The 27427-nt window shown below is 41.0% G+C and overlaps 1 protein-coding gene and 1 long non-coding RNA gene across 6 annotated transcripts in view; one reads left to right on the forward strand and one right to left on the reverse strand.

Annotated features, from left to right (window-relative positions):
* cdh8 (cadherin 8) overlaps positions 1–27427 on the forward strand; it is a 166201-nt gene that overhangs the window by 61907 nt on the left and 76867 nt on the right. For all 4 annotated transcript variants that reach the window (XM_086025310.1, XM_086025311.1, XM_086025312.1 and 1 more), the window contains exon 3: positions 27088–27382. In XM_086025310.1, the coding sequence (XP_085881436.1) occupies positions 27088–27382 (295 nt within the window). The remainder of the gene's footprint in view (positions 1–27087; positions 27383–27427) is intronic.
* Positions 219–23436, reverse strand: LOC147149681 (uncharacterized). 2 transcript variants are annotated; one of them, XR_015086230.1, is made up of 3 exons: positions 23139–23436; positions 1138–1348; positions 219–439 (listed from the first exon to the last, which is right to left on the reverse strand). It is a non-coding gene; the product is annotated as an uncharacterized LOC147149681 (long non-coding RNA). The 2 variants fall into 2 exon arrangements; XR_015086229.1 differs by having other exon boundaries at positions 219–1348.

The raw sequence follows: 27427 nt of genomic DNA on the forward strand, positions 1-27427 counted from the left end.
TATGTATACAAGACAAATAGGAGATGCTAAACTAGAAATTTTGAGTTTTCACCACCGTGCGTGATGAAGATGGAGGTGAAGCTTGACTATTTTGCCTTAAAACCTGTATGAACTTGAATTGATTATTCGTCCCCGGCAGCCAGTTCCTTTTAAAAATGAAATTTGGTTGGCATGACAGTCACGAGAAGGTCCATAAAAAAAAAAAAATCTCAAAAAGATTAAAGGACACAGCCATTTTATTGTCATTTTTGGCCCTTTCCGGAGGTCTTCCAAAGGCAGCGGTGTCCTAGAGATTTAGTCCAATTGCTGCCAAATGAAAATGAATGATGATAAACTAGAGGGATGGGTGACGCTAAACTGTAGAAAATTGCAGTTTTCTCCATTGTGCGTGGGCGGAACGTAGAGATGAAGTTTGATTTGCTTTGCAACCTGCGTGTACCTGAAAGTGAATTGAAAATGCGTCCCTCAAAGCCAATTCCCGTTCAAATTGAAATTTGGAAGGCATGTCAATCATGAGATGAGCCATAAAAAAACTCAACAAGCCTAAAGTCCCTATCCCACTTAGTGACGAACAATTGCGGGTGTTTTCAAAGCCAGCAAATGTTGTGTTCATTCCAGAGTTCGTCAGGGTTCGTTCAATGTCCCAAAACGTTTGCCGAGTGATTTTTTTTCTAGTCGCAAGGAAATTTGGAACATTTTCAAAATTCCTTCGAGACAACAAAAGAACAGGCGAACATTTGCCGAACGTCTGACGATCCCTTTTGCCGAACATTTGCGATCGAACGAACCCGGACGTGAACTTGCATTTTTCTACTTTCGTCAACAGTCGGAATTGTTCGTCCCTCGGTGGGATAGTGGCTGAAAGGGGAAGTCAACTCAAACATCATTTTTTTAAGAATATGTTCTATGCAAGCCCACTAGTTGAAACAAGGCATTCTGATAAATATTGTGTTTGTGGAATAAGAGTTAATCCACTCGTTTGAAGCAGCCATTTTAGGCTGATTTGGGCGCACAGGCGAAACTAAGTGATTTCAAAATTGTGAAGCTTTTTAGCCAATTTTACCTGATGTGGGTGTCCAAATATTTGGATCATATCATAGATCATTGCATCTTTAATTCATTTTCTATTTTCTTCACCTTAATTGCCTAAAAGGCAACACATTTCTCCTGATGCCGCCATGTTAGTATCCGAGCGTCCTGAGGGATTGGCACCTGTGGGGGGGGGGTAAAAAAAAAAAAAAGAACAAGGAAGGAAAACAGGCGGCGGCGTGCAGCTGCATTTTCGGCGCCAGTAATCGAATCCCTCCAAAGGCCTCCATTTTTCTTCATCTTGGCGGGTCCACAGGACCTTTAAACAGAGCCGAGTGCAGAAAAAAGGTAGCGTAGAACACAATTATAATTCCAATATAGTCCTGTAAGGAAAATGTAAACAGATAGCCCCGGCTGCAGAACCGTGTCCGCCCCCCCCCCCCTCCCCCCCACAATCCCTGTAGACTTGTAATAAAGTAGAAAAGATGTAACACCAGAGGAGTTTGTTCTGTAGCTTCCACATTTGAAGGCGAGTACCGCAGGCCTTAATGCCCGTCGATGCACATGGGAGGGAGTGTGTGTGTGTCTTGTGTCACGTAGGGTCGCACGCAGGCTTATTTTCAGCGCACACCACCACCTACTGTACATCCACACGCACACAAAAACACACACACACACAAAAAAAAAAAAAAAAAAAAACACGCTCCCCCGGAAATCCCGAGGAGCGCAAATTGGTTTGGAATGTGATTTGTAAAGCGTGCTGCTTTTCAAACGGGCAAATGTGGGATCCTCTGCGGGTGAGACGTTTTCATCCCGCGCCATCCTTTGCTTCCCGCTCTTGAATATTCTGTTTGTTGTTGCTCGCTCACTCGGGGGGGGGGGGGGTGTTGTTGGTCGCTGTTCTTTCATGACACATTTGGTATTTTTTTTCCCCTCTTCACGTCACGGCGCGGTGCTGCGGCGTGGCGCTCGTTGTTTATAACTTGGAACGTTGAATCCTCATTAGCATGTTAGCGATGAATGCGGGATAATAAAAAATATTTGCTCAACCCTCTTTTCAATTATCGATGTTGTTCTCGCTCCAACCTGAAACGGTAATTTCAAAACGCATAAACGGACAGCGGCACTTACTGATGTCAACTGATTTTATCTGGGTACTGCCGCCATTTTATTGAAAAATCGTAATGGTTTTCAATCTACAGTTCGACTGTTACCTTATCCACCGTACATACCTCAGACATGTTATTCAAAAGTCTGTCGGATTAAGTTGATAGGTTCTTGCTTTAAAATAAGGTCAAAAGAGCAATTATTGATTAACAGTTGGGTGAAATACTGTACAAGGACCGCACACTGTACTCACAGGTATGAAATGATCTCAGCTATAATATAACGGAAGCCACAGTTTCTTGCCCTCCTGCTTTTACCCTATGAACGGGTACTCCTGGATTACTATTGACAAATATATTGGGTCCTCTCTCTCTCTCTCTCTCTCTCTCTCTCTCTCTCAACTTTTTGACGTATATATATACGTCAATATATATATATATATAGAGGGAGAAAGAGGGGGAGGGGGGAGAGAGAGAGAGAGAGGGGAGGGAGGGGGGAGACAGAGAGAGAGAGAGGGGGGGAGGGGGGAGAGAGAGGGGGAGGGTCGAGAGAGAGAGGGAGGGGGGGAGAGAGAGAGAGAGGGAGGGGGAGAGAGAGAGGGGGGGAGAGGGAGAGAGAGAGAGAGAGAGGGGGAGAGAGAGAGGGGGGAGAGCGAGAGAAAGAGAGAGATAGAGAGAGAGAGAGAGAGAGGGTGGGGGGAGAGAGATAGAGAGAGAGAGGGGGAGAGAGGGAGAGAGAGGGGGGAGAGGGAGAGAGAGAGAGAGAGAGAGAGAGAGAGAGAGAGAGAGAGAGAGAGAGAGAGAGAGAGAGACAGAGACAGAGAGAGAGAGAGAGAGAGAGAGAGAGAGAGAGAGAGAGAGAGAGAGAGAGAGAGAGAGAGAGGAATGTCTATTTATTGGCACACAGTGATGTAAACTGATTTTATCTGATCTACTACATATCCCAGCCAAATGATTTTAAAACCTATAGGACTCTTGCTCTAAAAAAAGTTTGAAAAGAACATCACTTGATGATTAAATACTGAACAAGGACCATTTACTGATTGATTTGTACTGATCTTGTCAAGGTACTTGAGCTTGCTTGTGATTTCAAAATATACAGAGTTCTCGCTCTAACATATACTATAACAATTATTTGAAAAGCTACTAAAAAAAAAATGGATTGTTTTTCCGAATCAGTATTTCAGAATCTGTAGAGTTCTCACTCGAACGTCAAACTGCATATTAGTAAGAGTGTTTACTGATATGAACTTTGATAATATCAATATACCTCAGCCATCTCGGTTCCTATTTCATGAAAGTCGAAAAAAAAAAAAAAAAGTATTGGTTCTAGTACAATATTTAACCATTAGAACATCCTCTACGGCGTCCATCACAGCATGGAGAATCATTCAAACACAAGAAGTTTCTTACACAGGAAATAACTCAAACTGTGACAAAGAATACGATCCAAGAAAAATGACAGGAAGCTTCGGAGCTGGCTGTGCACTTTCCCACCAAGTGTGAATTCACGGAATGAAACACACAGGAAGCAAAAAAAAAAAAAACGTTGCAAACGTGTATGTGTCTGTGCCTATCAGTGTGTGTCCAAGATTTGGACACCGTCTAGTGTGAGGATGTGACGTGGCATTTGGTGAAGTTTGTCGCACATCAACTGCGACGCTCAGGAGTTCACTCGGCATGTCCGGACACACGCATGCAGGCACACGCACACACAGGAAGTGTCTTTGTGCCAGGGCAGAATGTCATCCTCCTCTTTATTGTGACTAAGGATGGCCAATGTTTACCGTACGTCAGGGGTGCCCAATCCTCGGCCTCGAGAGCCCCCATCCAGCCTGTTTTAGATGTTTCCCTCCTCCAACACACCTGATTCAAATGATCACCTGATTTAAATGATCAGCGCCGATCGTTTGGGTCCTCCAGTCCGGTCCGAGTCCTCGAGAGCTCCTATCCAGCCTGTTTTAGGTGTTTCCCTCCGCCTGATTGGAATGAGCATAGCTGAACTGAGGGAAACATTAAAAAAAAGGCTGAATAGGGGCTCTCGGGGACTGGACTTGGGCACCCCTGCTGTATGTTGTCGCTATTTGGTACACTAAATATTAGGGCTGAATGTGGGTTTATCCTTAGAATCGAAGAAATACTATTATGCGCAGGGCCATGAGGCGCGTTTACAATTTGCCGACGTTGTGACAGTCCCCTGAATGCACCATTTTGCTTGCGTCTTTAGCATGTAGCGTTTGTGATTCTGCCACCCCTAAGTGTCCTTTTTAAGCGGTTTAATGACACCCCAGTTGGAGTTGACTGTAAAACTAAGCACACGCAAAAGAGTGACACGTTTTGTGTACTTAAATACAAACCATGCTATGTTTTGAAAACATTGCTAGCGCTAATGCTAAAGTCAACATACAGTAATATCCCATTGACATGCTAATGGGTTATTTGTATAGACTTGGGGAGTGATATTCCTTCAAATAACAAATATTCACACACAAACGCAAGAAATATGGAAACACAGGTAAGATAACACTACTCAAAGGCAGAAACTCTTCCCAATGTGTGAAAACGAGTCTAATCACAAGTTTCTTCTCTTCTCATTCCAAGTGTATACTCCATCCACACGGCTCCAGGCTGCCCCTAAGTGCAGGAAAATTAAAAAAAATATATATTTTCTTTCAATTGTTACGATTATTTTTATTATTTATTATTTGAGTGTAGTATTTAGTATATTGTTATTTTACCTTCTTACTCATTTATTTTCTCGTTTCAAGTCCTTTCGAGTGAACTTGATTTCAAAAGATTTTCCTTCCAACATTACAGGGTAAAGAAAATCTAAGGACTCTTTTTTTCCACGATATGGCACGAAATACAATCCCCAGGTTAGCCCAGTAAGTCCCAAGACTTGCGAAAATAACAAGTTAAAATAAATATGATCAAGAGATAACGGTGAGGCTTCAATGTGTGCAAAGCATCAAAGGTGTGGATGTGGCAGTAATGAAAATGCTTTCAATTTCAATTTCACATGTTTACAAGGTCATTTTGTACTTGACAAAAAGAATGGAAGAGTTCAAGAAACAAGTGTTCAACGTGCGCGGATGACTCGGCATGAGTGCGTGTTGAGAGTTTTGGGTGGTTGAGTTTTAGTAGTTGAATAAATACACATTTTAAAATCAATGAATAATCGTTGTTGTAATCGCAATTTCAATCCCAATCAAAATAATGCGTGATGATTAATGTTCCCATAATCGTCCAGCCCTACTAAATCATCGCTCACTTTTCTGGTTTGTCACACAGGATAACCGCCACCTTGCACAATAGAAATGACTAAATGTAATAAGAATAATTCACAACACGAAATGCATAGGGCATGCTCGGTCGCTTGTGCGCGCGCGCTGTTGTCGTATAATTCATGCGATTTTATGACCTCAATTAGCACAACAGAATGAAAACAGGCCCAGTGTGAGTACGCCCTAAAAGTTTCCATCTATTTGCCGAGTTTGCGGCCGAAACCTCAGTGTCATGTCCGACTCCCTCCATCTGTGTCCTTTCGACTTTGTGGTGCCGTTGTTATTAAAAAGGCGGCAGGCAGGCGAGCGGGCTGGGCTCCTGGCACCTTTGTGCGCAGGACCCAAATTCAATTACCTTGAATGACGGCAACGACCTCGCCCAAAATCACTTTTACGGCTCTCGTGCTGCGTTTTGTTTCCGAAGTGGGTGTTTGCGTGCGCGCGCGCGCGTGCGAGTTGAGAGCCTGCGTCCGTTCGTAAGCGTGCGTGAGCGTGCGAGCGTCTGGGTGCGCTTGAGTACGCATGTAAGAGTGTGTCAGTGTCCGGGCGCCCGTGTGTGTGTGTTTGCCTGAGAGATTGTGTTTGTGCGCGCGTGTAAGTGTGTTTTTGTTGTTTTCCCATCCGCTAAATGGATGTTGGAAGGCGCCGCCGCCGAGCTGGAAGAACCGTCGGACAACGCACGAGATTGATGAGTGTTTGGGCGCTTTCCCGGTGACCCCCGCCGCCGCATCTGGCGGGAACAAAGTCAGGCAGGTGTGACAGCTAGCATCCATCTCGCAGTCAGCAGTAATAGGGAGGACAAACACGCACGCACACACACACAATGAGTATTCCTGGTAGAGTGCGTCTTTCCAGGAAGGACTTGTTTCCTTCCAATGTCTGCGAGTCCTCATGTCTTATTACGGAAGACTAATGGCATGTCCAAAATAACGCTTCCCGAACCGTTAGTTCCGCGCTGACACGTTTCGCTTAGCCGTTTAGTGTGTGGGCATTCCGGTTGTGTGGCGGGTTGTCTCTGCGCCCCAAGGTTGCAGGTTCGATCCCCAAGAGGGTTGTTGAATTCCAAGTTGGCACTGATGCCAAGTCGCGTTTTTAGGGACCTATTTTCGTGCCCAGGGCAAGTTCATGGCAAAATGCAGTCCAACCGGGATGGAGTTTTCTTTCTTTTGCTATTTTTGTAGACGGGCGTGGTTAGAAAGGGGCGATTGCGCCGTTGTGGGAGTGAACGCAACTGACTTGGTTCCTGCCCTATCGAAGCGGCTCCTCTCATTCCCTTTTAAATTCTAAAGGCGAATCTACTTGCTGTCACCAAATTGTCAGGTGCGCCAGGGGCGTGTAATACTGAATGCCGGAAAGCCGAGCGAGCCACGGCGCGGTCTGCCAAATTCCCAAACACGGTAAACTAGACCTGCCCCAGCACGACGAAAATGAAGATTCTTCATTAGTCTATGAAAATGGCTAACATTAAAAACCTCATAACAATAAAACAATCAAGTCTTAACTTTCAAATGACTAAAATGTTAGAGTAAGTATGTACAGTAAGTGTCCTACTAGTACAAATTGCTTATCTTGGCAGTTATTTACGATAACTGTCACCTGGCAAAAACAAAATAATCACAGTGATGAGAAATCATTCACACAGTCCAAAAAGTAAACGAGACCCTGAGGCACATGAGACAATGTTTCATATGATTAATATGATTCCTCCTCTCTGAAAAACGTAACCTTGGAAAACAGAAAGAAACACGAATGTCAATATTTCACACAGCACCCTTGTTTACCATGTTTGTCATGATAACCGCCACCTTTTACAATAGAAATAAACTTAAAGCAACACTGTGTCGGTTTTTGTTGGTTATGGCGCCGCCATGTGGACAAAAGCGGTAGTGTTTTGACAAAAATCAACCACATTTCCCATGCGTGCCAGCGCCTGGTGTCGTGAAATCCTGAGCCGTCCTTATAGCGAAAGGAGGAAGTGAGTATGCCGTCAAGCAATTCAGGACATTTGTATTTTGTTGTGTGCCATCCTCCTCATAGTTGTTTTTGTGCCCGTAAAAACGATACAGACCCCCTGAGGGCATGAAGTCCCATTCAACTACTATACTTGTAAGTCAATGTTTCATCAAAAGAGTTGTGATTTTTTTTTATTAATGTCGATTTCTTATCCAGTGCAGCTTTAAAGAGGAAGTCAACCCAAACATATTTTTCAAGAATATGTTCTATGCAAGCCCACAAGTTGAAAAAAGCCATTCTAATAAATATTGTGTTTGTGGAATAAGAGTTTATCCACCGGTTTTTAGCCATCTCTGGGGGCGGCCATTTTGTCACTTCTGTCGACATCACAATTACTCAGGGTCAGGTAATGACCAATCGCGGCTGACCTGTTTTCTGAAGCTGAGCCATGTTTGGTCGTTTTTTTCTGAGCCCTGAGCAGTTGTGATGTCATTTTCATTCGACAGAAGTGACAAAATGGCCGCCCCCCCCTGAGAGGACGAAAAAGTGTTGGATTTTGCTGCTTTACTCATATTCCACAAACGCAATATTAATCAGAATGTTTCAACTAGTGAGCCTGCGGAGAACATATTCTTGAAAAAAAATATGTTCGGTTGTTTTCCCCCACTTTAATGACTCTAAATAATCCACACAGGCAAAACAGACCATGGCACGCTTGGCCAGGCGCAGACCCAAGCACGCGCACGTGTTACAGTTAATGATAGCTCCTCTCAACGGGTATTTATAATAAATGCTACCTTGCACAATGGAATTCAACACTAGAAATAATTCACACAGTCCAAAAGCTCCTCGTGTGAACATGAAATCCTTTTGAAGTTAGCGTTGGCTCCTTTTTTGGACTCGGGGGCTTATCTTAGCGGATGATAGAGTGGACTCGGTGGGCCTCATCCCCGCTGTCTCTTTCTCATTTGGCTTGTTAAAGATTTTCTCTCCTTTTATGAGGCGGCGCGCTGCGACTATCTGTTGTTGCCTGTTCTTAAAATAAGCACCTTTATTCCCATGCATTCCCCTTTGGGCCTAACCTGCTTTTCCTACGTTGCTCCAGGTAACCTTTTAACACAAATACATTCGATTGATTTTCATATTTTGATTGTTTTCTCAGCTCTGCCCCTGATTAAAACAAAGTAAATAGGGAACAAAGGCGCCGGTAACAAGGGAATCCGGGATTATGAGAAGCAATTTCCATCCTGCAATTCATCACGCACTCGAGGGAGGAAGGGGGTTGTAGTTTAGCGAAATATATTTAGTTGAACTTTATTTCGTCTTTTTTTTTTTTTTTTAATCATTTCTTGCCTTTACTTTTTTATTTTCCGTAGATGCAAAAACCTTCTAGACCTGGCAACACTTTTGTGGATGTGGGTAACATCCCAACCCCAACCAGATATTACCGAATGGTCCATACCCCAAATTTAATTGACCCGTTGACTTGGGGAAGATGTAAAGTTGGCCGGGGCGATCACGGATCACCGTTGCGAAGTGGGGCACTTGGAGACCGCCTTCCACTCCGATCGTTCCGCTCGGCGTGTGTGAGCCCGTAATGTGTTTGGTGCTCTTTGTTCAGACTATTGGAGCAGACCACACGCCATCCAACAAAAACTGCAAAATAAATGCTTGATTTTCTATTCTCACTGTGTGAGGTTTGTCACAGATCAAAAAATCTGAAAGATTTTTAAAAAATACTTGTGCGTGAAGACTTTTCTTGCAAGGGATTAGCTGGAACGACAACTCAAGTGTTTAGAGTGTAATTGTAAACGGTTGTTTGTTTGTGGTCGGAAGGGGGCTCACTCTTTCGTGTAAGCAGATAAGCAATTTTCCTGTTAGCCGGCAAAACTTGTGTTCCACGTATGTGCTCGATGAAATTTCTCCTTTTTCTAGCAAATAAAGTTGTTGTTTTCCTGTGTTGACAGTTCACAGTAACATTACCAAAAGAAAAGGTGATCGTTTTTGGATATTTTAAGGGTATGGTGTCTGTCGCAGCGGAGTAATAATTCGATTTTCCACCGATCTGATCTGCTATATCGGATCGACTGATATTTTGTGAATTTTGTGACCATCTGTCATTTTGCAATTCGCCGATCCAATCAATGACATCATCGATCCTCCAATTGAGACGTTACAGCCGCAGTGTTTCCCCACGTGTACAATATAGAGTATTTATCTATGGTGCCGCTAATATTTTGTTGACTTTTTGTGTGTTTTCGCTTTGGAAACACCACTACATGCTGGGGAAACCCTCCGTACAGTCGTCAGGATATTCAGAGTTCAGCATTGCAGGGAATTTTAGAGAGCGTAACTCCAACTCCATTGCGTTGTCCACAATTATAAAGTTCTCAAGTTGTGTAAATTGTGTTTGTGAAATGAGTAAGTCGCGTGCACCGTTCATATGACCACTGTACAACATCAGCATTCCTTTTCAATTCATACCGTCATGCGGCCGGGGCTCATAAATCCGAAGGTTCTCCATTGAAACGTTTTATGAAAAGGTTCTAAACTAAAGTATTAACAGTAGTTTTTGAATTGCACGATGTGAAAGCGGCTACATTGTTCCTAAAAATCCTGTTCTGTTGGTTTTTTAACGAATAAACGTTTCACGTGACTGTTTATTTTTTCCTTTCTTTCGTCGGGGCATGGGCATGTTAAACATAGAGCAAGCAGAAATGCTACACACAATACGTTTGTTGATACTCCGGTTAACAGTAAACTAATACGATGTTGTAAATAATCAAGTTGTTTCAATAGACATACCGCTCCATTTTGCGATCGACTCAGCGATCGTTTGTCGCTGCCGGCTGATTGGTAGCCGGCCCTAAGAATCCTGATCGAGTAAATTCCAGTAATAATGAAATACCGCTAACGTAGCATGAGTGTCAACCTTCCTTGTAGTCTCCCGCAGTGTCAGCCCGTTCCAAAACACTTTTTATCATCACTCTCTCCCGAATACGCTTCAACAAACCGCCCGCGTGTCGAGAATAGCAAGACTCCCCTTCCGACTCCCACAGGTACGTCCGGGAAAGAGAATCGGCACTCGTCGCGTCTGTCCAGCGTGCGCCGGTCTGACATGTTCTTAAGTGACGCTCGTCGCCGTGTCACATTCACTCAGACAAGGGTGTTGACGACGGCGCCGTCGCCTCGCCAGGCCCCAATCGGCTGCCAAAAGCTGGAGCCTGTAATGCTTAATTGTTTCTGCCAGCGTCGTGCCTCTCATTCATTTTCCCCCTCTCCTAATCCCAGGGACGAGGAGCTGTTATTTGCATGTCTAATGATACTCCATATCACGGGCCCTCTCAAAGGACGAGGCGCAGATGATTATTAACGGTCGATGGGGCCCGCGTGTACCGTCGCCCTTTTGTTCTCGGACCTAAGCAAATACTGCCTGAAATCCTTTTTTTTTTTCTTTATAGTCCGCAGAGAGAGTCTCTCTTGCTTTGAACGTGGAGACGCTTCATCTGAATATTGATGCACTGAATTGGTTGTACTATCAGTAATACCACTAATACTCATAATTCTTGTGGGAAGGATACAATTGAAACGGTTTGGAAAAGGGCAGAAACATACATGGGAGTTGATTGGATATATATATATATATATATGTATGTGTATATATATGTATATGTATATATGTATATGTATATATGTATATGTATTTATGTATGTGTATATATATGTATATATGTGTATATAAATATATGTATATATGTATTTATTTATATCTATTTATATATATATATATATATATGTATATGTATATATGTATATGTATATGTATATATGTATATGTATACATATATGTATATATATATATATATATACGTACATATATATGTATATATGTATATGTATATATATATATATATATATATATATATATATACGTATATATATATATATATATATATATATGTGTATATGTATATATATATATATATATATATGTGTATGTGTATGTGTGTGTGTTTTATTTGATTAATTTATCATACTGTTTTCTATTTTTCGGTTGTTATATTACGAAGAGCACCAGAAATGCCAGCGATACACTCTGCTCCACAGGCGAATTAATTTAATTGTTTTCCCTTAGGAAAATATTTAAATCTATCAGGCTTTTCTCGGTCCGCGCAGCACAGCGGAATAGTCGTTCTGTGTACGAACACGGGCTCTCCTGTGGATACTTTCTTCCTACATTCCTGGGAGGTTAGCAATTGTCTGTTGGGGGTAAAATGTTTAATTGTGAGGATGCCATTCTTTTTTTATAATACATTTTTCCACTCCAAACAGGGAGATAACACTGTCAGCTTTACAGATGGCACGTTCGTTGGCTTGTTTGACTTGGAATGCCCCAGACCACTCACAGATCAAAACACACTGTGAAATACTTTACATGGTTGGCACCAAAACGCTCTAATTTGCTCCTCAGGTTGACAACAAAAGGCTCTAACAGGCCCACCAGGCTTCTGAGGAGAACATCTGCATATAAGCCCCAAAGATGTGCCGTCCAATTACGGAGATATGTGTATGTACTGTACATACAGTATGTGAACAACCTGATTGGGTGTACATAGAAAAGAAAAGGAATGTCCATCCGCGGCACATTGAAAGTGCTTTATATTCACCTCAATTAACTAGTCGTCGCCAACCTCCATTTTTCTCCATTTTAGTTTTCTAACATAAAGAAAAAAAAAAATGAGATGAATTGCAAGGAGGAATGTTACTCCTATTGAAACCCTTAAGGTCATCAAATTAGCCGTTCTGCTTCAAATGAATTTGCGGCAGCCACTCGAAAAACATTTCAGTGAAAGAAGTCATTCATTTTACATTGACGCGGCACAGCAGAATAAAAGACCACGGATGAAGGATAGACAGAAATGATTTCCTCATTTTAACCGGGAGACTGATTTGTTACAGTCTTTTCAAGGTAAAAAGGACGTTACTTTTCAATAGTGCATTCAAAATACATTGACAAAAGTTAACGGGTCATTATGAAATAAGTTTTACATTTCACTTTATAGATCACGATACAGAGTTATTACCAAAAAGCCATGTGAGATGGCGGATTCCGCCTAGCAACAAGCCGTTTTTGTTGATTTTCAGTAAAAAACAAAAAAAACAAAACAAAACAAAAATCGAGATTTGGTGATACTCTATATGTTTTTCATTGGTCAACTACGATTTTTCTATGGGGCAGTTATTGTTTATGTTTTTCTTTGAGTTTTGGTTTTTGACTTTAGACTCTTGACTGCCTGTCTCGTAAAGTTATTGGGTCCACCTGTGCTTGTCATCCCAGTCCCCGGTGTTAGCCAATCAGCTCCCTCCAACCCTCTGTGTCTTGTCCAGGTGTTCCTCGTTGTCTCGTCAATTTGTCTGTATTTGGTTCCCTGCTTTCTTTCGGTCCTTGTCGGTTGTCAATTGTCATTAAAGTCAAGTCCAAGTGTTTGTTTAGTTTGTTTTGATGTTCAGTAATATCCCAGTACCCTTTTTTTGCTTTCTTTTAATTAAATACTTTTGATTGCTCTTCATTTTCACCCCCTGCCTCCTTGCTTTTGGGTCCTACTCGTGACAGTTATTCTTCAGCCCTATGAATTCTGCCTAGCAACAAGTGGCCACATGACCAGGGTAACAGAGTACCTGATTATCACTAACATTTGACTTGAGTTTTATTTATTTATTTATTTTTTGTAAGATCATTTTTGTTCACTGGATTTTCTTTCTTTTTTTGGTGAGCGTATCAAATCTTTTTTTTTAATTTTTTTTTTTCCTTTTTATTACAAACAAGTAGAAAAATATTTTCTATTATCTGGATTAAAAAAAAAAAAAAAAAAAAAGAAGCCCTCCCCCGCCATCCTCCTTAACGTTTTACTTTCAAAATGTCTCATTTCAGAATTTCACAAGGCGACATCTGTAGTACTATAACAATTTGGACATGAAGTCAAAGTTTTGCGCCTGTCTTGCGTGTCACACGTGACATTTAACAAGATCTCATGCGCCGCAGCAGTGACGTTCGCTCCGGGTTTTTTTTTTTGCGAAACCGTGAGAGCGAAATGAAGGAGGCGGCAGCGAGCGTGAAATGATTAAAGATGAATCGCAAAAGCAAGCGGAGTCGCTCCATCTGGGCCGAGAAATCTCACTCCGACTTGCTACGCGACCCATCTGCACCCCGTCGGAACTAAAAAAAAAAAAACCTAAAAAAAAAACCTTTGGTTTGACCAATTTTACGCAAAGTGTTTCCTGTGTAGTAAATACATTGAAGTCCTTCCATTTTGCTTCCTCCTTTTGGCATTCTGGGACTGAAACCAGCAGGCAGGTAGCGATGGTGGGAAGGCCTGTTTTGTTTTAAGCACAGCGTGTGCCGTTAGCCCCCGCAGAGCAACTCGTTGACACTTTGTCGAGAGCTTCACAGGCACAAATGTGTCCTCCGCTAAAGCAGAAAAGGATCAACTTTTAATGACATTCAGACTTCACCCATATGCTAAACGATGGAGAATGTTGTCAGACCTTATCTTTGACTTTCCCTTTCTTCACTGCCGATAGGTTGTTTATACAGTAATCTCATAAGAATGTTTTTCCCGAAAAACTCTTGTTCCACTAACTGCCCACACTATTACGGTTTTCTGAAATGCACAGGAATTGCAACGTTGTAAAGACCTAGGTCGTAATTGTGCAAGAAAAAAAATGTGCTCAATTGACATTCACATACAAAAACGCATTTGTGTCATGAGAAGTTAAACGAAGACATTTTCAATGCTGCGAAAAAGAAAATTGGAAAGTTACGACCAACAACTCTTGTTTCGCAAGCCTCACTGCGCCTGTTTTGGAAATTTGGTTCGTCACTTTGCTTCCGATGCACCAAACGGTATGCAAAAGTCATAAACGTTACTTGAACTAAGTCCTAAAGTTATGATGACGTACAGTATTTTGTAAGTTCTGAAGAGTAACGTAATCCGAAAAACAGCTACAAGAACTATTGCGACATTTTAAACGCATTTAAACTTCGTTCTTGCGCACTTTTGACTCTTTTTTATGGATCATAATGTTCTTGATGTAATTCTTTACCAAAACGTCAAATATGTTGTCATTACATCTTGTTGTCTTTAATTATTTCAAAAATCGAACCAAAAATGAAAAAAACTCGCTTTGCAAGCCAAGTTTTGGTTGTTTACGCTCAACTGGAACCTGGTTAAGCCCCGGGCATGATATTTCTGACTTTCCGGCAGATTTGAATCTTATAATTGGTGTTATCAGCCAAAGCAAAGGGTGGGCCAGGCTACTTTGCTTCTCTGACTGTAATGACTGTACCTTCTCATCATGAGCCTGGCTTCATTTATAAGGCTTTCTCTCCCCCCGCCCCCCGCTGCATGCATGCGGGCCGTGACACCATCTCCTTCCCATTGTCTCGGTAATGGAAGAGTGTGTGCGCTGATAACAAATGAATAGCGAGCCTTGCAAGCGGCACTCATTGGCCTCCACCAATACTGCGTTTGACCTCCTTGGGCAGCCGTATTGATTATCGTTGCGTGTCAGAGACACTATGGAATCCCAACAGACTTCACTCCTCTTTGTGCGAGAGGAGAGCTGACTTGTGCAAATAGGCCATTTGGCAAAGTAATTGAGGCTTTTAAAGTGATACCTCTGCATCTTTGGAAATGAGCTTTGTGCATTTTTATCGTCACAATGGCAGAATCGTTTCGTTCCGCGGCGTATTTGCAAAAGTTCGTGCGGGGGTTTTTTTCCGCTAACCCTGCAACGTTAAGTTGTGTTTATGCGAGAATCATCGCAAGCTAATGATAATCTGTGTATACAGCAATGCTATCTGGTCTGCTTAGCTTTTGGCTTCGTAGCCGTTAAGTCTGGACTGGATGTAGTGTGCGACGTGTTTCATATTTTGGTTATCAGGAGCCAACGCTAATCCATGTGGACAACAACGTGCAGCTTTGCTTAGCTTCTAGCATGACGTTGCACGAGCTCAATTTAGTCCAGTGGAGCAGCTGCTACGTTATAGGTGGAGAGATTTCGTGAGGCCTCCATCATAAAACCAGGCCTTAATTATTCTTAAAAAATATATAGCTAATCTTTAAATATACGTATATACAGTCACTATAAACAATGTTGCTAGACAGTGAACCTTGGATAAGGACCAAACCCTGACATGGGTAGCGAAAATCCAAGATTATGATTGGGTTAGGATGAACCGAGATGCCACCAAACAGCGACGATGCGGTGCTTGTCGTTGTTCAATATTTAATGACGGTTTAATGAATTATCAAATACAGTCGAAAAAATACATTGCAGATTTAAGTAAACAGAAAAAGAAGATACCGTCGCTGCCCTGTGAAAAAAAAGCTACGTCCAATTTGGGAATTTATTTTTTTCATGTTAATGCGATGTCTATAACGCGTAAACACCATTCACCTAAAAATAAGAAAATTGAAAAAAAAAATGGACATAAGTGTTTTTCACAGGACAGCGGCGATATGCGCATTTAAGATATAACAAATTCTTGACATCTTGGAGCCTATTTTCAATTTAAAAAAAATGCTATTTTCCTCGATTTGCTTTGGAAAGCTCTGTAATTAGACTTTTAGCATTTTATCATTTTATCATCACCAATAATCATTATGTTTTTCTGGTGGATGTATTTGAAAGAAATTGTAAAATCACACTAGAAGTTAAATTATTTTGCTGTAGCATTGAGCCCGTCTCGCTCACTTGTAGTAGTCAAATCTGATGAATGAGCGGTCTTAAATTTGATTGATGTGGCCTCAAAAAATAATGAATGCTTATTTTTGGCAATGTTACAGCTGTTCTAAATAAATCATTCAATTTCATTTCTCAAACAAAACGGATATTTTCCATCCAATATGGTAAAAGAAAAAAAGTGTCATGTGACACAAGTCTGGGTAGGGGGAGGGTTGGTGGTGGTGGTGGCGGTTGAGTGGGGGGGGGGGGGGGTCTGGAGCGGGGGTCTAAATTGCCCAAAATAGCAAAGCCTATCATATATCATGCATTGCGCCATCTGCTTGGCGGATTCCAAATGTTATTGCAATATTTAGAGTTACAGATTATTCATGGAGGTGTAATTAACAGAGTCCAAATTCAACAAACGGGATAGGAAAAGCTACGATTAATTTCCAGGGATGTTTGAGTCAAAGGAACTATTTAGGCTACGGCGGCCTAAAAAATGTCAGCGCTAATTTTCCTGCCTTTTTGGTTGATGAATTAGCTGCCGCTGGTTTGACAGTGAGTGAAGCCTCGCTATTTGCAGCGGTTAGGAACTAACCACCGACAGCAACTAATGGATGCCCCCCCCACCCCCCCCCCCCCAAAAAAAAAAAACAACAACAAAAAAACCATACTAATCATTCAAACCATAAATATACCCACAAAAATGATCCCAAGACACTTTCATATGATTTCAAACTCATTTCGCAACATTCTTTTAAAATTATGATTTGATTTGGAGAAAATTCAGCCTAAGTACACATGCGTGATGCCCTTGCATAAGTTCTATGTTAGCTTGAGCTTTTTATTTTTTTACTCTTTCAATGCCAGCCACTTTTAAAAAAAAAAAAAGAAAAAAAAAAGGAGAACCTCTTGAGCGGCAGCCAATTTAGAGCATTCTGACTGATCTTTCAAGGCTCACAGAATATTGTGTTTTAGGACTATGTAAACACACAAACTACCAAATGAAAGATTAGACTCTTGTTTCATCAGAAAAAAAAGTTAGTTTCTACCTTTTATTCCATTTTCAGTAACAGTACAGCAGTGGAATACGGATTGGTTTCACCTTTTTTGGACCCCAAAACGCAGAAAACAAGGTTTTTGTGAAAAGTTAGATATTTTTTGCACAACATTGATTTCTATGCTAATTATTTTATTACATTGACTGTTAGCATCAGCACTGTCCATGTTTCTAAAAGGAAGTATGTCTTCTAGCTAAATATATAATGTACTTATTTTTGTGTGTGTTTAGTTTTACAGTAAACTTCCACGTGGTGTGTCATTAAACGGCTGAAAGCACGCTCAGGGACATTCATCGTTTTTCTTCGATGATGATGTTTTGATGATTGCGAGAAACCAAAATCGCGATTCAATTTCGATCGGTTGCCCAATCTTATGTTCACTTCCAGTGCAGTTTATTTTCACATCACATCATCCCATCTGACGGCTAACGTTCTATTGTGAGTTTGAGCTTCGTCGTGTATCTAAGTTGAACGCATTCATTTTGTACGTACAATTCAAAACATGGGCGGCATCAATCTCTTTTTGTGGTTACACTATTCGCAGCATGGCTCTTTCAATACCCCCCCCCCCCCCCCCCGTGAACAGCTGTATTGTATTTCAATGAGAAATCAGTGTTAAAATGACAAATGAAAGCAAAAGAGGCCAACATCTGGATATTCACTGTGGCGTGACGCAAACGACAATACCGACCCACAGCCCTGCGGTTTCTACACACTTTAGATAACAACGGGCAAACTCCTGCATAGTTAATGCCGAACATGACATTCCCCACACCCCAACAGGCCGTCTGGTCACGGCCTCGTTTTAACAAGCACATTGTGTTTGTCACGTTGGAGTCGCAGCACAATCGTGACATTTAGCGGCATCACAGCGAGACATCACACAGTCGGCGTTTTCGTCACTCGGGCGCTAATGTGCTGGAGTGTTCGTGAATGATTAGGAAAGCGTCCTGCTTTGCTTTTACATCCCTAATTGGAGCGGGAAGATGTCATTTGATGTTGAAAAGCTTTACCCACGAGGGAATTTACTGGTCAACAGCCAATTTTTTATTTTATTTTTTTATCAGAGATGGTTTTTATGTGTGCCCTAAAAGTATTTTTGACGCTGATGTCAAAAATGTCTGTACTTGTTTTTTTTCGAGCACATGAGGTTTTTCAGATTTTTTTTTTTATAGCTATGACGCGCGAGGGCAGATTCAGAATCAGTCCTAACAATTCTAGAAAATGCAATTGTAGAAAAGGTTTTTCATTTGAATATTTTATTGACAGCATTCATTTTTGAGGACATTTCCTTGGGGGAACAATTCCTTGTTGGAACATTTTCTTGAGGATTCAATTGTTAGGTAAATACGCCATTGAATTACTTGAGGGTACATTGCCTCGTGGGAAATTTCCTCCTGAAGATGTGGCGCCATTACTTGGTGACAGAACAATCCCTTTTATGGGATATTATCATGCAAAAGCATGTTTTCCTCGTAGGTGTAATATTTGATTGTCGCTGTATTTCCTTGGGAGAACATTACCATATTAGAAAAGTCCCTTCTGAGAATATAGACATTTGTGATGCCAGGGTTTTTCCTGGGTAAAATTGAGACAGAGGTGATACCATAATGCGCGCGCGTGCATTTGACGCACACTTCACTGGCTCAGTTTTTTTTTTTTCCTGTGGTTTACATACATGGGATACTTCTTGAATGTTTTCTTTTTCTTCACTCATATACTAAAATAAAAAAAACAACTAAATACAGGAAACCTCTTTGCTATTAAATATAAACACAAGGGCATACATATACTGTTAAACAACAACGTTAGCGAACTTTAATATAATACGGAATATAATATTAAAACATCCGTTTTATTTTGTCTGCCACGTTTTAATGACGATCGTGATTCAGATGAGAACATCAGAGGCACTTTACAGTACCGTGACATCTTTATAGATGTCAGCTCAGCCATTTGGTAGACCAGCTTTTTAAAGGAACGATTTAAACATTTAGGAAATGTTTTGATACTGAAGAACTCCGATAAAAGGTGTGCTATTTCACCCTAGACAGATGAGATGAAGATGGAAATAACCACTACGGCTACATTACATAATGCCGCATTTACGTATTCCATATTACAACACATTTGCAGGTGGAAAGAAAATCTGTCATTTGTTACAGTTTTAGAAGCCACTTCCAACTGTTTTTTTTTTTTTATACTCCGCCGCCGCATATTACCAAAATTGCAGTGGGAAATGACACTCAACGCAGAGCAATTCTGGTCAAGAAATACCATTTTTACATGATGTCAGAGGTTTTTCCAACCAGAGGCGGCCAAAAAATCCGAAGGAAGCGGCCACCTCCAAATTTTACACGCGGAAAAAAACGGCCGGATACTCAACAGTTAGTGACTCAAAGTAGCCAGCTAGCATCGGGGATTAACGTTGAACACGTCTAATTTGTCACTCTTGGTAATAGAAGACGCAGAACTAGACAAACTTTAGCATCAGACGCACTCTCCCGGGAGACGCAGGATGTGGGATGCTGTGCTTCAGAGTGCATCGCGCAGACGTTTGCTGACATCCCGCCATGACGCGTGACGGCGTCTCCGCCCTAGCGTTCCTGGTTTCACGCCATGCTACATACATGGGAGGAGCACACGTCGGAGCTCGTATTCGCCCTGACATGGAGCGCAATCATTAGTTTCCTCTGAGAGCTTATACTTAAAAGCGTGAGGAAACGGGGCAACGGATGGGCGGTGGGGTGTCGGTGGTTGATGGGGGAGGGGTCTTTTTGTTAGCCGAAAATATAAATGAAAAAAAAAAATCTGGTAGCGTGATTGCTCAAGTGATTGCAGTAAAAGCTCATTTTCTACTGGGACTGACACATTTTCTTCTGTCCTCCGCCTCCTGCGCTGACAGGATAAGCAGTAGCATGCAGTCTTGATTGGGGGAGTGCGCCTGTGTGTGGGTGGTAGGAAATAAATGGAAATAAAGTTCATTTAGTCTTCCATGAACCCGACGTGTCTTTTTTTTTTTTTTTTTTCCAGCATCAAAGATAGATTATACTTTTTAAAAACGTGTGCGTCTTTGTGAAAATGACACCCATTCTTCAATGAACCTATCAAAGATTTTAAGTTACCTAGTTTACCAGTTTTTATTAGACAACAAATTTCATGTATCCACATTCGTCGGCATCAAAGACAACTTGGTCTTTTAAAAAAAAAACGAGCATTCCTATTTAAGGAAAACATCGCTGACAATTAAAGATTTTCAATGAGCAGATTACAAACCCCAATCCTACTGAAGATGGGTCGTTGCGTAAAACGTAAATAAAAACAGAATACATTGATTTGCAAATCGTCGTCGTTGACAACGTCCCAGCGCCATTGAATTTGTCAATGAAACAAACACATTTTTATGGACAAAGAAAAAGCGATCTGTCAACCTAGCGTATGGGTTTTCGTAAACATCAAGCAAAACAAATTGACTATTTGCAAACAATAAAGAAGATTTTAAGTCCTAGGAAGGAACAGGCATTCGTAAGTATCAATGATAACTTGCTTTTGATATGCAAACAAAACAATTGCGTAACATATAATCTATTCAGCAATGCAATTTTGGAGTGTCACAAGAAGGAGTCACGCCATACCACCAAAGGCGAAAGTCCTTTTAACTCTGCATTTCCTTGCTCGTGGCTTTTCACAAGTTAGTTTTGCAAGTTTCCCAAATTTTAAGCAAAAAAGGTTACACAGGATGGCCACATAAATTCAATGACCACATTCTTGGTGGTAATACTTCCATACACGTTTTTTTTTTATGCAATTGCTGACTTCCACAAAATCACATTTATTTTTCTGTAAAATATGTCTTTCCTCTTCCACTGACACTTCCAATTCCATCGCTTCTAGCTTTTATTTTGCTCTTGCTGCGCTCTCCCAAATGTTTCAGGGTGAAACCATCAGTGCTGCCGAATATGCCAAACTCTCAAATACAACAGTTTACGCCATGTTTGACCTGTTGGCAACAGCCCTCACAATCTGTTTGAACAAACCAACATTTTTAGCTCCCGCTATTTGCGATCAGGCCCTTAGTCTTTTAATATTTTATTTTCGTCTTCAGTAACACTAACGTGGTTCTTACGAGCATCAAAGACAATTTAGGAGCAGTCAGTTAGCCAAGCGTACCCATTTTTTAAACATCAAAGACAAATTACCCTTCCAAGAACTTAGCGAACCTGTTTTTGCAAACAAAAATATGTTGGAGCCTTCAATTAACCTAATCTACTTATCTTTTGTGGCTGATAGTATTCTACGAGTGCCAAAGGTTTAAAAAGAACATGTGGTAAAATCGTCAATTGGCCCTCGCAGCGTGGGAACATACCAGCTGTTTGGCCACCAACACAAAAATATAAATTCCTTGAAAGTATTTAAAAAAAAAAAAAAAAAAATGACTTGCTGTCATTAATTCGTATCCGTTTAAAGACTTTCTCAGCATGCGGGATGTGGCGACGCGTTTTTCTGCTAATGAGCCACATCGTTCATGCGGAATGATGGCGCAATTAGGCAAACAAAAAGTGCAAGGTGTGACAACTGAAGTGAATGTTGCTTAGTCAGTGTCTGGGAAAAAAAAAAGAAAAAAAAAGTCACCTCTGAGGCAAAGCAGATTTCTTTGAGCTGGCATTAGAGGTCACCAGTTTATTTATGATTTTTTTTTTTTTTTAAGGCGTTAGCTGTCCTGGAGCGTGATCGACTCCTGCGGAAGGGCTGACGCAGGATATTCAATTAAAGATGCTGAATGTTAATGATTTTCATGCGCGCCTGTGAGCTTGTGTTCTTTGCTGGGCAATACACGCCTCACCATAGTAGGCGGGGTACACCCTGAACTGGTTATTTTGTAAACATTTAGGTTTATTTTGTTTGTAATGGACCAAAATGTTGCCGCTCGCCTCCTAACTGGAGCACGGAGGAGGGAGCACATAACTCAAATGTGGGTCGGCCGGATATACCGCCCAGAAGTTAGACGGATAGCCCAGCTCTGACTACTACTGCTAGCAATAGCATTTTTATAAACATTAAAGTCAGTTTAATCTTCAAAGAACCTAATGTTTTCATTTTTGGTAAGCATTGAGGACAGTTTATCAAACTTAATGATGGCTTTTTTGTTAACAACAAAAACAATTTAGTCTTTAGCGAACCTAACGTTAGCTTTTTTGTCGGTATTAAAATCGAACTAGTCTTCAAATAACCCAACTTTAGTATATATTTAAGCACCGAGGACGGTCTCGTCTTCAGTCACCCTAATATACGCATTTTGTAAGCATCAACATTACTTTGGTCTTTGATGTTTACAAAAATGCCAACGTTATGTTCATCAAAGACAATATGAGAGCCCAGTCCCCCAAGTGTTTTGAGTTTTATTAAGATTGCCGGCAAGAACCTTCAACTAAGATAATGTTAGTGTTTGATGACAGTTTAATCTCGTTTTTTCTCTAGTGGAAAAAAAATTGAGAAGCGCGGAGGCAGAAATGCAAACCATCGCTCCACCGTGCCTCTGTGGCCAAACGCGGCTCTATTAACAACAAACGATGCGGAACATTGTCGGATTGGAAAAAGTCTTCCCCGGAATCTCTCTCTCCTGCTCTCTTTGAACGTTGCTCACCTTTTGCGATCAAGAGGAATTAAGCAACAGGAAGAGTCGCAGTCAAATCAACTACAGTGGTACCTCTACTTACGAAATTAATTGGTTCTGGAAGAAATTTAGACTCATTTAAAAAGTCGAAAATTTTGTAAGTAGGGACGCGTTTTCCATGTAAATGCCCTAATCCGTTCCAAGCCCCCCAATATTCAGACATAAATGTTTTATGAAGCATAAAAATGCATGAGAACATGTAACAAATACATGTTACAATTAGATTATTGCACAATAAATGAGAGTTAATAATGTAAAAAAACAAAGACTAGAGTAAGGAATAAAAATGATGGTCGTTTACCTTTTAATTGCTGTCCTCATCGCTTTTTGCCCTCTTTGGTTCATGTTCTCTCTCAGAAGTGTTTTTTGCCTGGCGTTTCGTAAACAACTGATTTAATAACGTGGCGACCGTTGATACATTACGGTCATATTCTTTGGTGAGATCAAACAAACGCATCCCCCTTTCATACTTTTCTATTATCTCTTGCTTTGTTTGTTTGGAAAAAAAACGATTTTCTCCTTTTTCTCTTCTTTTCAGCGTTTCTAATTCACGTAAAACTATCGGAAGACCTCATGGCCCGAGAGGCGAATGACGAGGACGCTGCATAGACATATCTATCACATATATCTATCCACACACATAGAGACATACGGAAGAGGTCCCTCTGAGCCAATGGGATGCCAGGAAGATGCTAGGCTAGCCAATGGCAGAGCAGCTATGAGTATGTTGCGTTCAGGAAACTCCGGAGCTGCGAGTAGCAGCCCGTACTGCGAGTATCACCCCATACGTTTTTACCTTTCGTATCCTGAAATTTCTTAATCGTAAATAGAGGCAAGATTTTCCTGTTGAGGCGTTTCGTAACTTGAAAATTTCCTATGAAGAGACGTTCGTAAGTAGGGGTACCACTGTATCTGTGTTTCTATTTTACATCCCTAACTTTCTTTGTACGTAAGCACGTGAAGACATTCGATAGCAGTGGTCACCAACATGGTTCCCCCGGGCACCAGATCACTCTCAAGGACCATATGAGTAGGCAATACGCCTGTTCTAAAAATAGTTCATCTGTGATGGGACATTGTGATTTCCGAGCAATCGCCTAGAGGTGATCGTTTGAAAATGCGAAACCTTAGAAAGATTTACAGACATGAAGTGTCATATAATGATGTTTATTGACATCCTGCCTTGTTAAGTCATTGTTGGTACAGTAGTTATTGTGAGAAGTCATCAGCGGTTCTTCCAGATGAATATCATTTGTGACAATTTTGAGTCAATAGACCTAGTCTCCAACAAAGCTAGTGTTGGAGTCTGGAGACAGTTTAGTCTTCGCTGAACCTGGCGTAAATGCTTTTGGAAACAGAAAAGACAATTTGGAGTGTAATGTACTAGTTGGTGTTTTGTAAGCGCAGTGGCAATTTAGTTGTTTGTGTAAAGCTCAAAGACAATGAATGCAGCCTTATTTTTTTAAATTTGAAAACTATTTTATCTAATTACATTAACCCTTTTTAATTTGATTACATTTAATTTAAAATGGAGCCAATGTTAGTATTTTTGTGTGCACCAAATACTATTTAAAGTCTCCGGTGAACAGAAAGTGAACAAGTTGGTCTTTAAAGATCTATTCCCGTGTTTTTATAAATGTCAGTGTTTTTTCAACGACGGAATCTTAAGTGGACCAGAATCTTCGGTGGAACTTTGGCACTTTAATAAACAGCCCAGGCACCATTCCCACCCCACAGAGTTCCCTTTTACTGTATTTTCATTTATTTTTCGCTTGTTCATTCGTCCAATGCGAGTCCTGCTCCGGACTCTGTCATTTGGGTAATGCAGCTTTAGCACAGCAATGAGGGTATAATTACCCCCCAAAATAATGAGCAGCATGCAATTTGCTGTGGCCATTTTGGGTCTAGTTATTTGTACAGCGGCGGTCAGTGCGTGCGCTTGTGAATTTTTAATGCGACGTCTGAAGGTCTTTTGGGTGACTTTTTTCATCGGTAAACCCCCACACAGTGCATGGTTTGTTTTGTTGCTCCTGTAACGTGTATCAAGGGGCTGGTACTACTTATGGGACCCATCAGACCTCGTTTTAGCACAGCGAATATGTCAAGTGCACCTCTTCTACCGAGGTAGTTGGTCTAGGATGGTGTTAGTCTTGAGATGTGCTGAAGTGTGTTTTCTGTATGTCACTGTTGGCTTGTTTGTTGTAAAGGTGGACCCGAGCGAGGCAAGAGTACAGGATGTACTCAAAACAAAATGTTTTTATTCCCCCCCCCCCAAAAAATGTACAGACGTCCAAAAATTGGTTAACACAACAGGTGGAAAAAAACAACAACTAACAATGCAAGACATGAAAAAGGCACACGAGGACAACATGAAACAGAGCTAAATGTTCTCTAAACAACAAAACAGATCATAACAAGTTTAAGTAAACAACCCAGACAGTTCAGTCCTCAACTGTAGCTGTTTTTTTTGCTAACATTTTTGTTTTTTAAACAACCATGACAATTTAGAGTCTTCACTGGACTGGAAGTTTTTTTTTTTTTTTTTTTTAATATCACAAAGATTAGCATTTCAAGACATCTTTTTTTTTTGCCATTAATGCTCCTAATGTAATGTTCACGTTGTTGTAAACACAAAAGACAATTTTGAGTATTCAGCGAAGATGACATTGCAGTTTTTGTCAACATCAAAGACCTTCTGCTGTGACTTCATTGTTCATGTTTTCATAAAAAGACAATATCCAACAATGCTAATGCTAGCATTTGAACAGAGGTGTCAAACTCAAGGCCCGGGGTCCAGATCCACCCCCCGGCATCATTTTATGTGGCCCATGAAGGCAAATCATGTGTGTTGACTTGACATGTTTCTTTGAAATTGTCTTCACTTTCAATATTTTTTACCAATCCCTCCTTCAAAATAAATGGAAAAATAGTTGAACAAACTATTTACTGGCTTCTGAGCGACGCCACAACAATAATGTGGCCCGCGACAAAAAATGTGTTTGACATCCCTACATTTGAAGGTAGAGTCAATGTTTCAACTTAACATTAGCACGTTTGGTGCATCAAAGAGAGATTTCGGTTACTGTTTTAATAAACATTAAGTTCTCAGTGAACATAAAATTAGCATGTCAACATCAAAGACAGTTAAATGTTCAATTAACATAATGTCACGATTTTTGGTAAAGGCAAAGACAAGTTAGTTTAGCGGACCGAGTGTTCAAGATCAATTTAAGAGGCTGCAACTAGTCGGAACTTTTTGAGTCACGTAAACATACATTTGCATTTACTCTTTTAGAACTGTGTGTTTTTTAACATTTACTTACGGGGAGGTTAAATTAAATTGAACTTTTATGCGCAATATATTTGAATCGAACCATTCTGAAAGTACAGGTTCTCATTTTTCCGTCTTTAAGCGCAGTGTTAAAGTTCGAACTGGGCATTGTGTTAGAATAGCTTTAGGAATGAAATACAGTGTCTTCTTTTTGATAAAAACTTGGACATTTTATGCGATTGCATTTTGATGATAGTCGTGAGTGGTATTTTTTGAGGTTTTACTTAGAATTGCAAAAAGTTAGAGAGCAACTGCGAGTCTTAGTCGTCAATGACAAGTGCCAATTTAGAGTCCTTAAAGCGGAAGTCAACCCATACATATTTTTTTCAAGAATATATTCTATGCAAGGCATTCTGATACATATTGCGTTTGTGGAATAAAAGTTAATCCACTCGTTTTTAGCCATCTCTGGGGGCGGCCATTTTGTCATTTCTGTCGACTGAAAATGACATCACAACTACCCAGATAACGACCAATCACGGCTGACCTGTTTTCTGAAGCTGGGCCGTGATTGATCGTTACCTGAGCCCGTGTAGTTGTGATGTCATTTTCAGTCGACAGAAGTGACAAAATGGCTGCCTCCTGAGATGGCTAAAAAGGGGTGAATTAACTCTTATTCCACAAACGCAATATTAATCAGAATACCGTGTTTTAACTAGTGGGCCTGCTGGGAACATATTCTTGAAAAAAAATATGTTTGGGTTGATTTCCGCTTTAACTAAACTAACGTAGGTATTTTTTTTAAGCATAAGACAAATATACTGTAGTGCAGTGTTTTTCTGAACATCAAAGACATTTTCGTTCTTAACGAACCTAATGTTAACATTTCATTTCCATGTCTTTGATCGACCGAATGTCCGTTATCCTCCCGACAGCTCAGGAACTCATCGTCTAACACCCGTTTTCCTCCCTTTTACAGCTCCACACAGATTTGGACGTCGGCGGCAAGCGCATCAAGTACGTGCTGGCCGGTGAGGGGGCCGGCACCATTTTTGCCATCAATGAGCTGACGGGCGACATCCACGCCATGAAGAGGCTGGACCGCGAGGAGAAGGCCGAGTACACGCTCACGGCCCAGGTCATTAACGCAGACACCGACGAGCCGCTGGAGCCGCCGTCCGAGTTCATCATCAAAGTGCAAGACATCAACGACAATCCACCGCAGTTCATCGAGGGTCCTTATCGGGCGGCCGTAGCCGAGATGTCGGCGGTCGGTGAGTCACGAACGCAGCCTAATGTGCGGCCGCAGCGTCAAAATA

Source organism: Filicampus tigris, chromosome 3 (genome assembly GCF_054856515.1).
Source record: "Filicampus tigris isolate MCC_2025a chromosome 3, RoL_Ftig_1.0, whole genome shotgun sequence".
Classification (NCBI taxonomy): Eukaryota; Metazoa; Chordata; class Actinopteri; order Syngnathiformes; family Syngnathidae; genus Filicampus; species Filicampus tigris.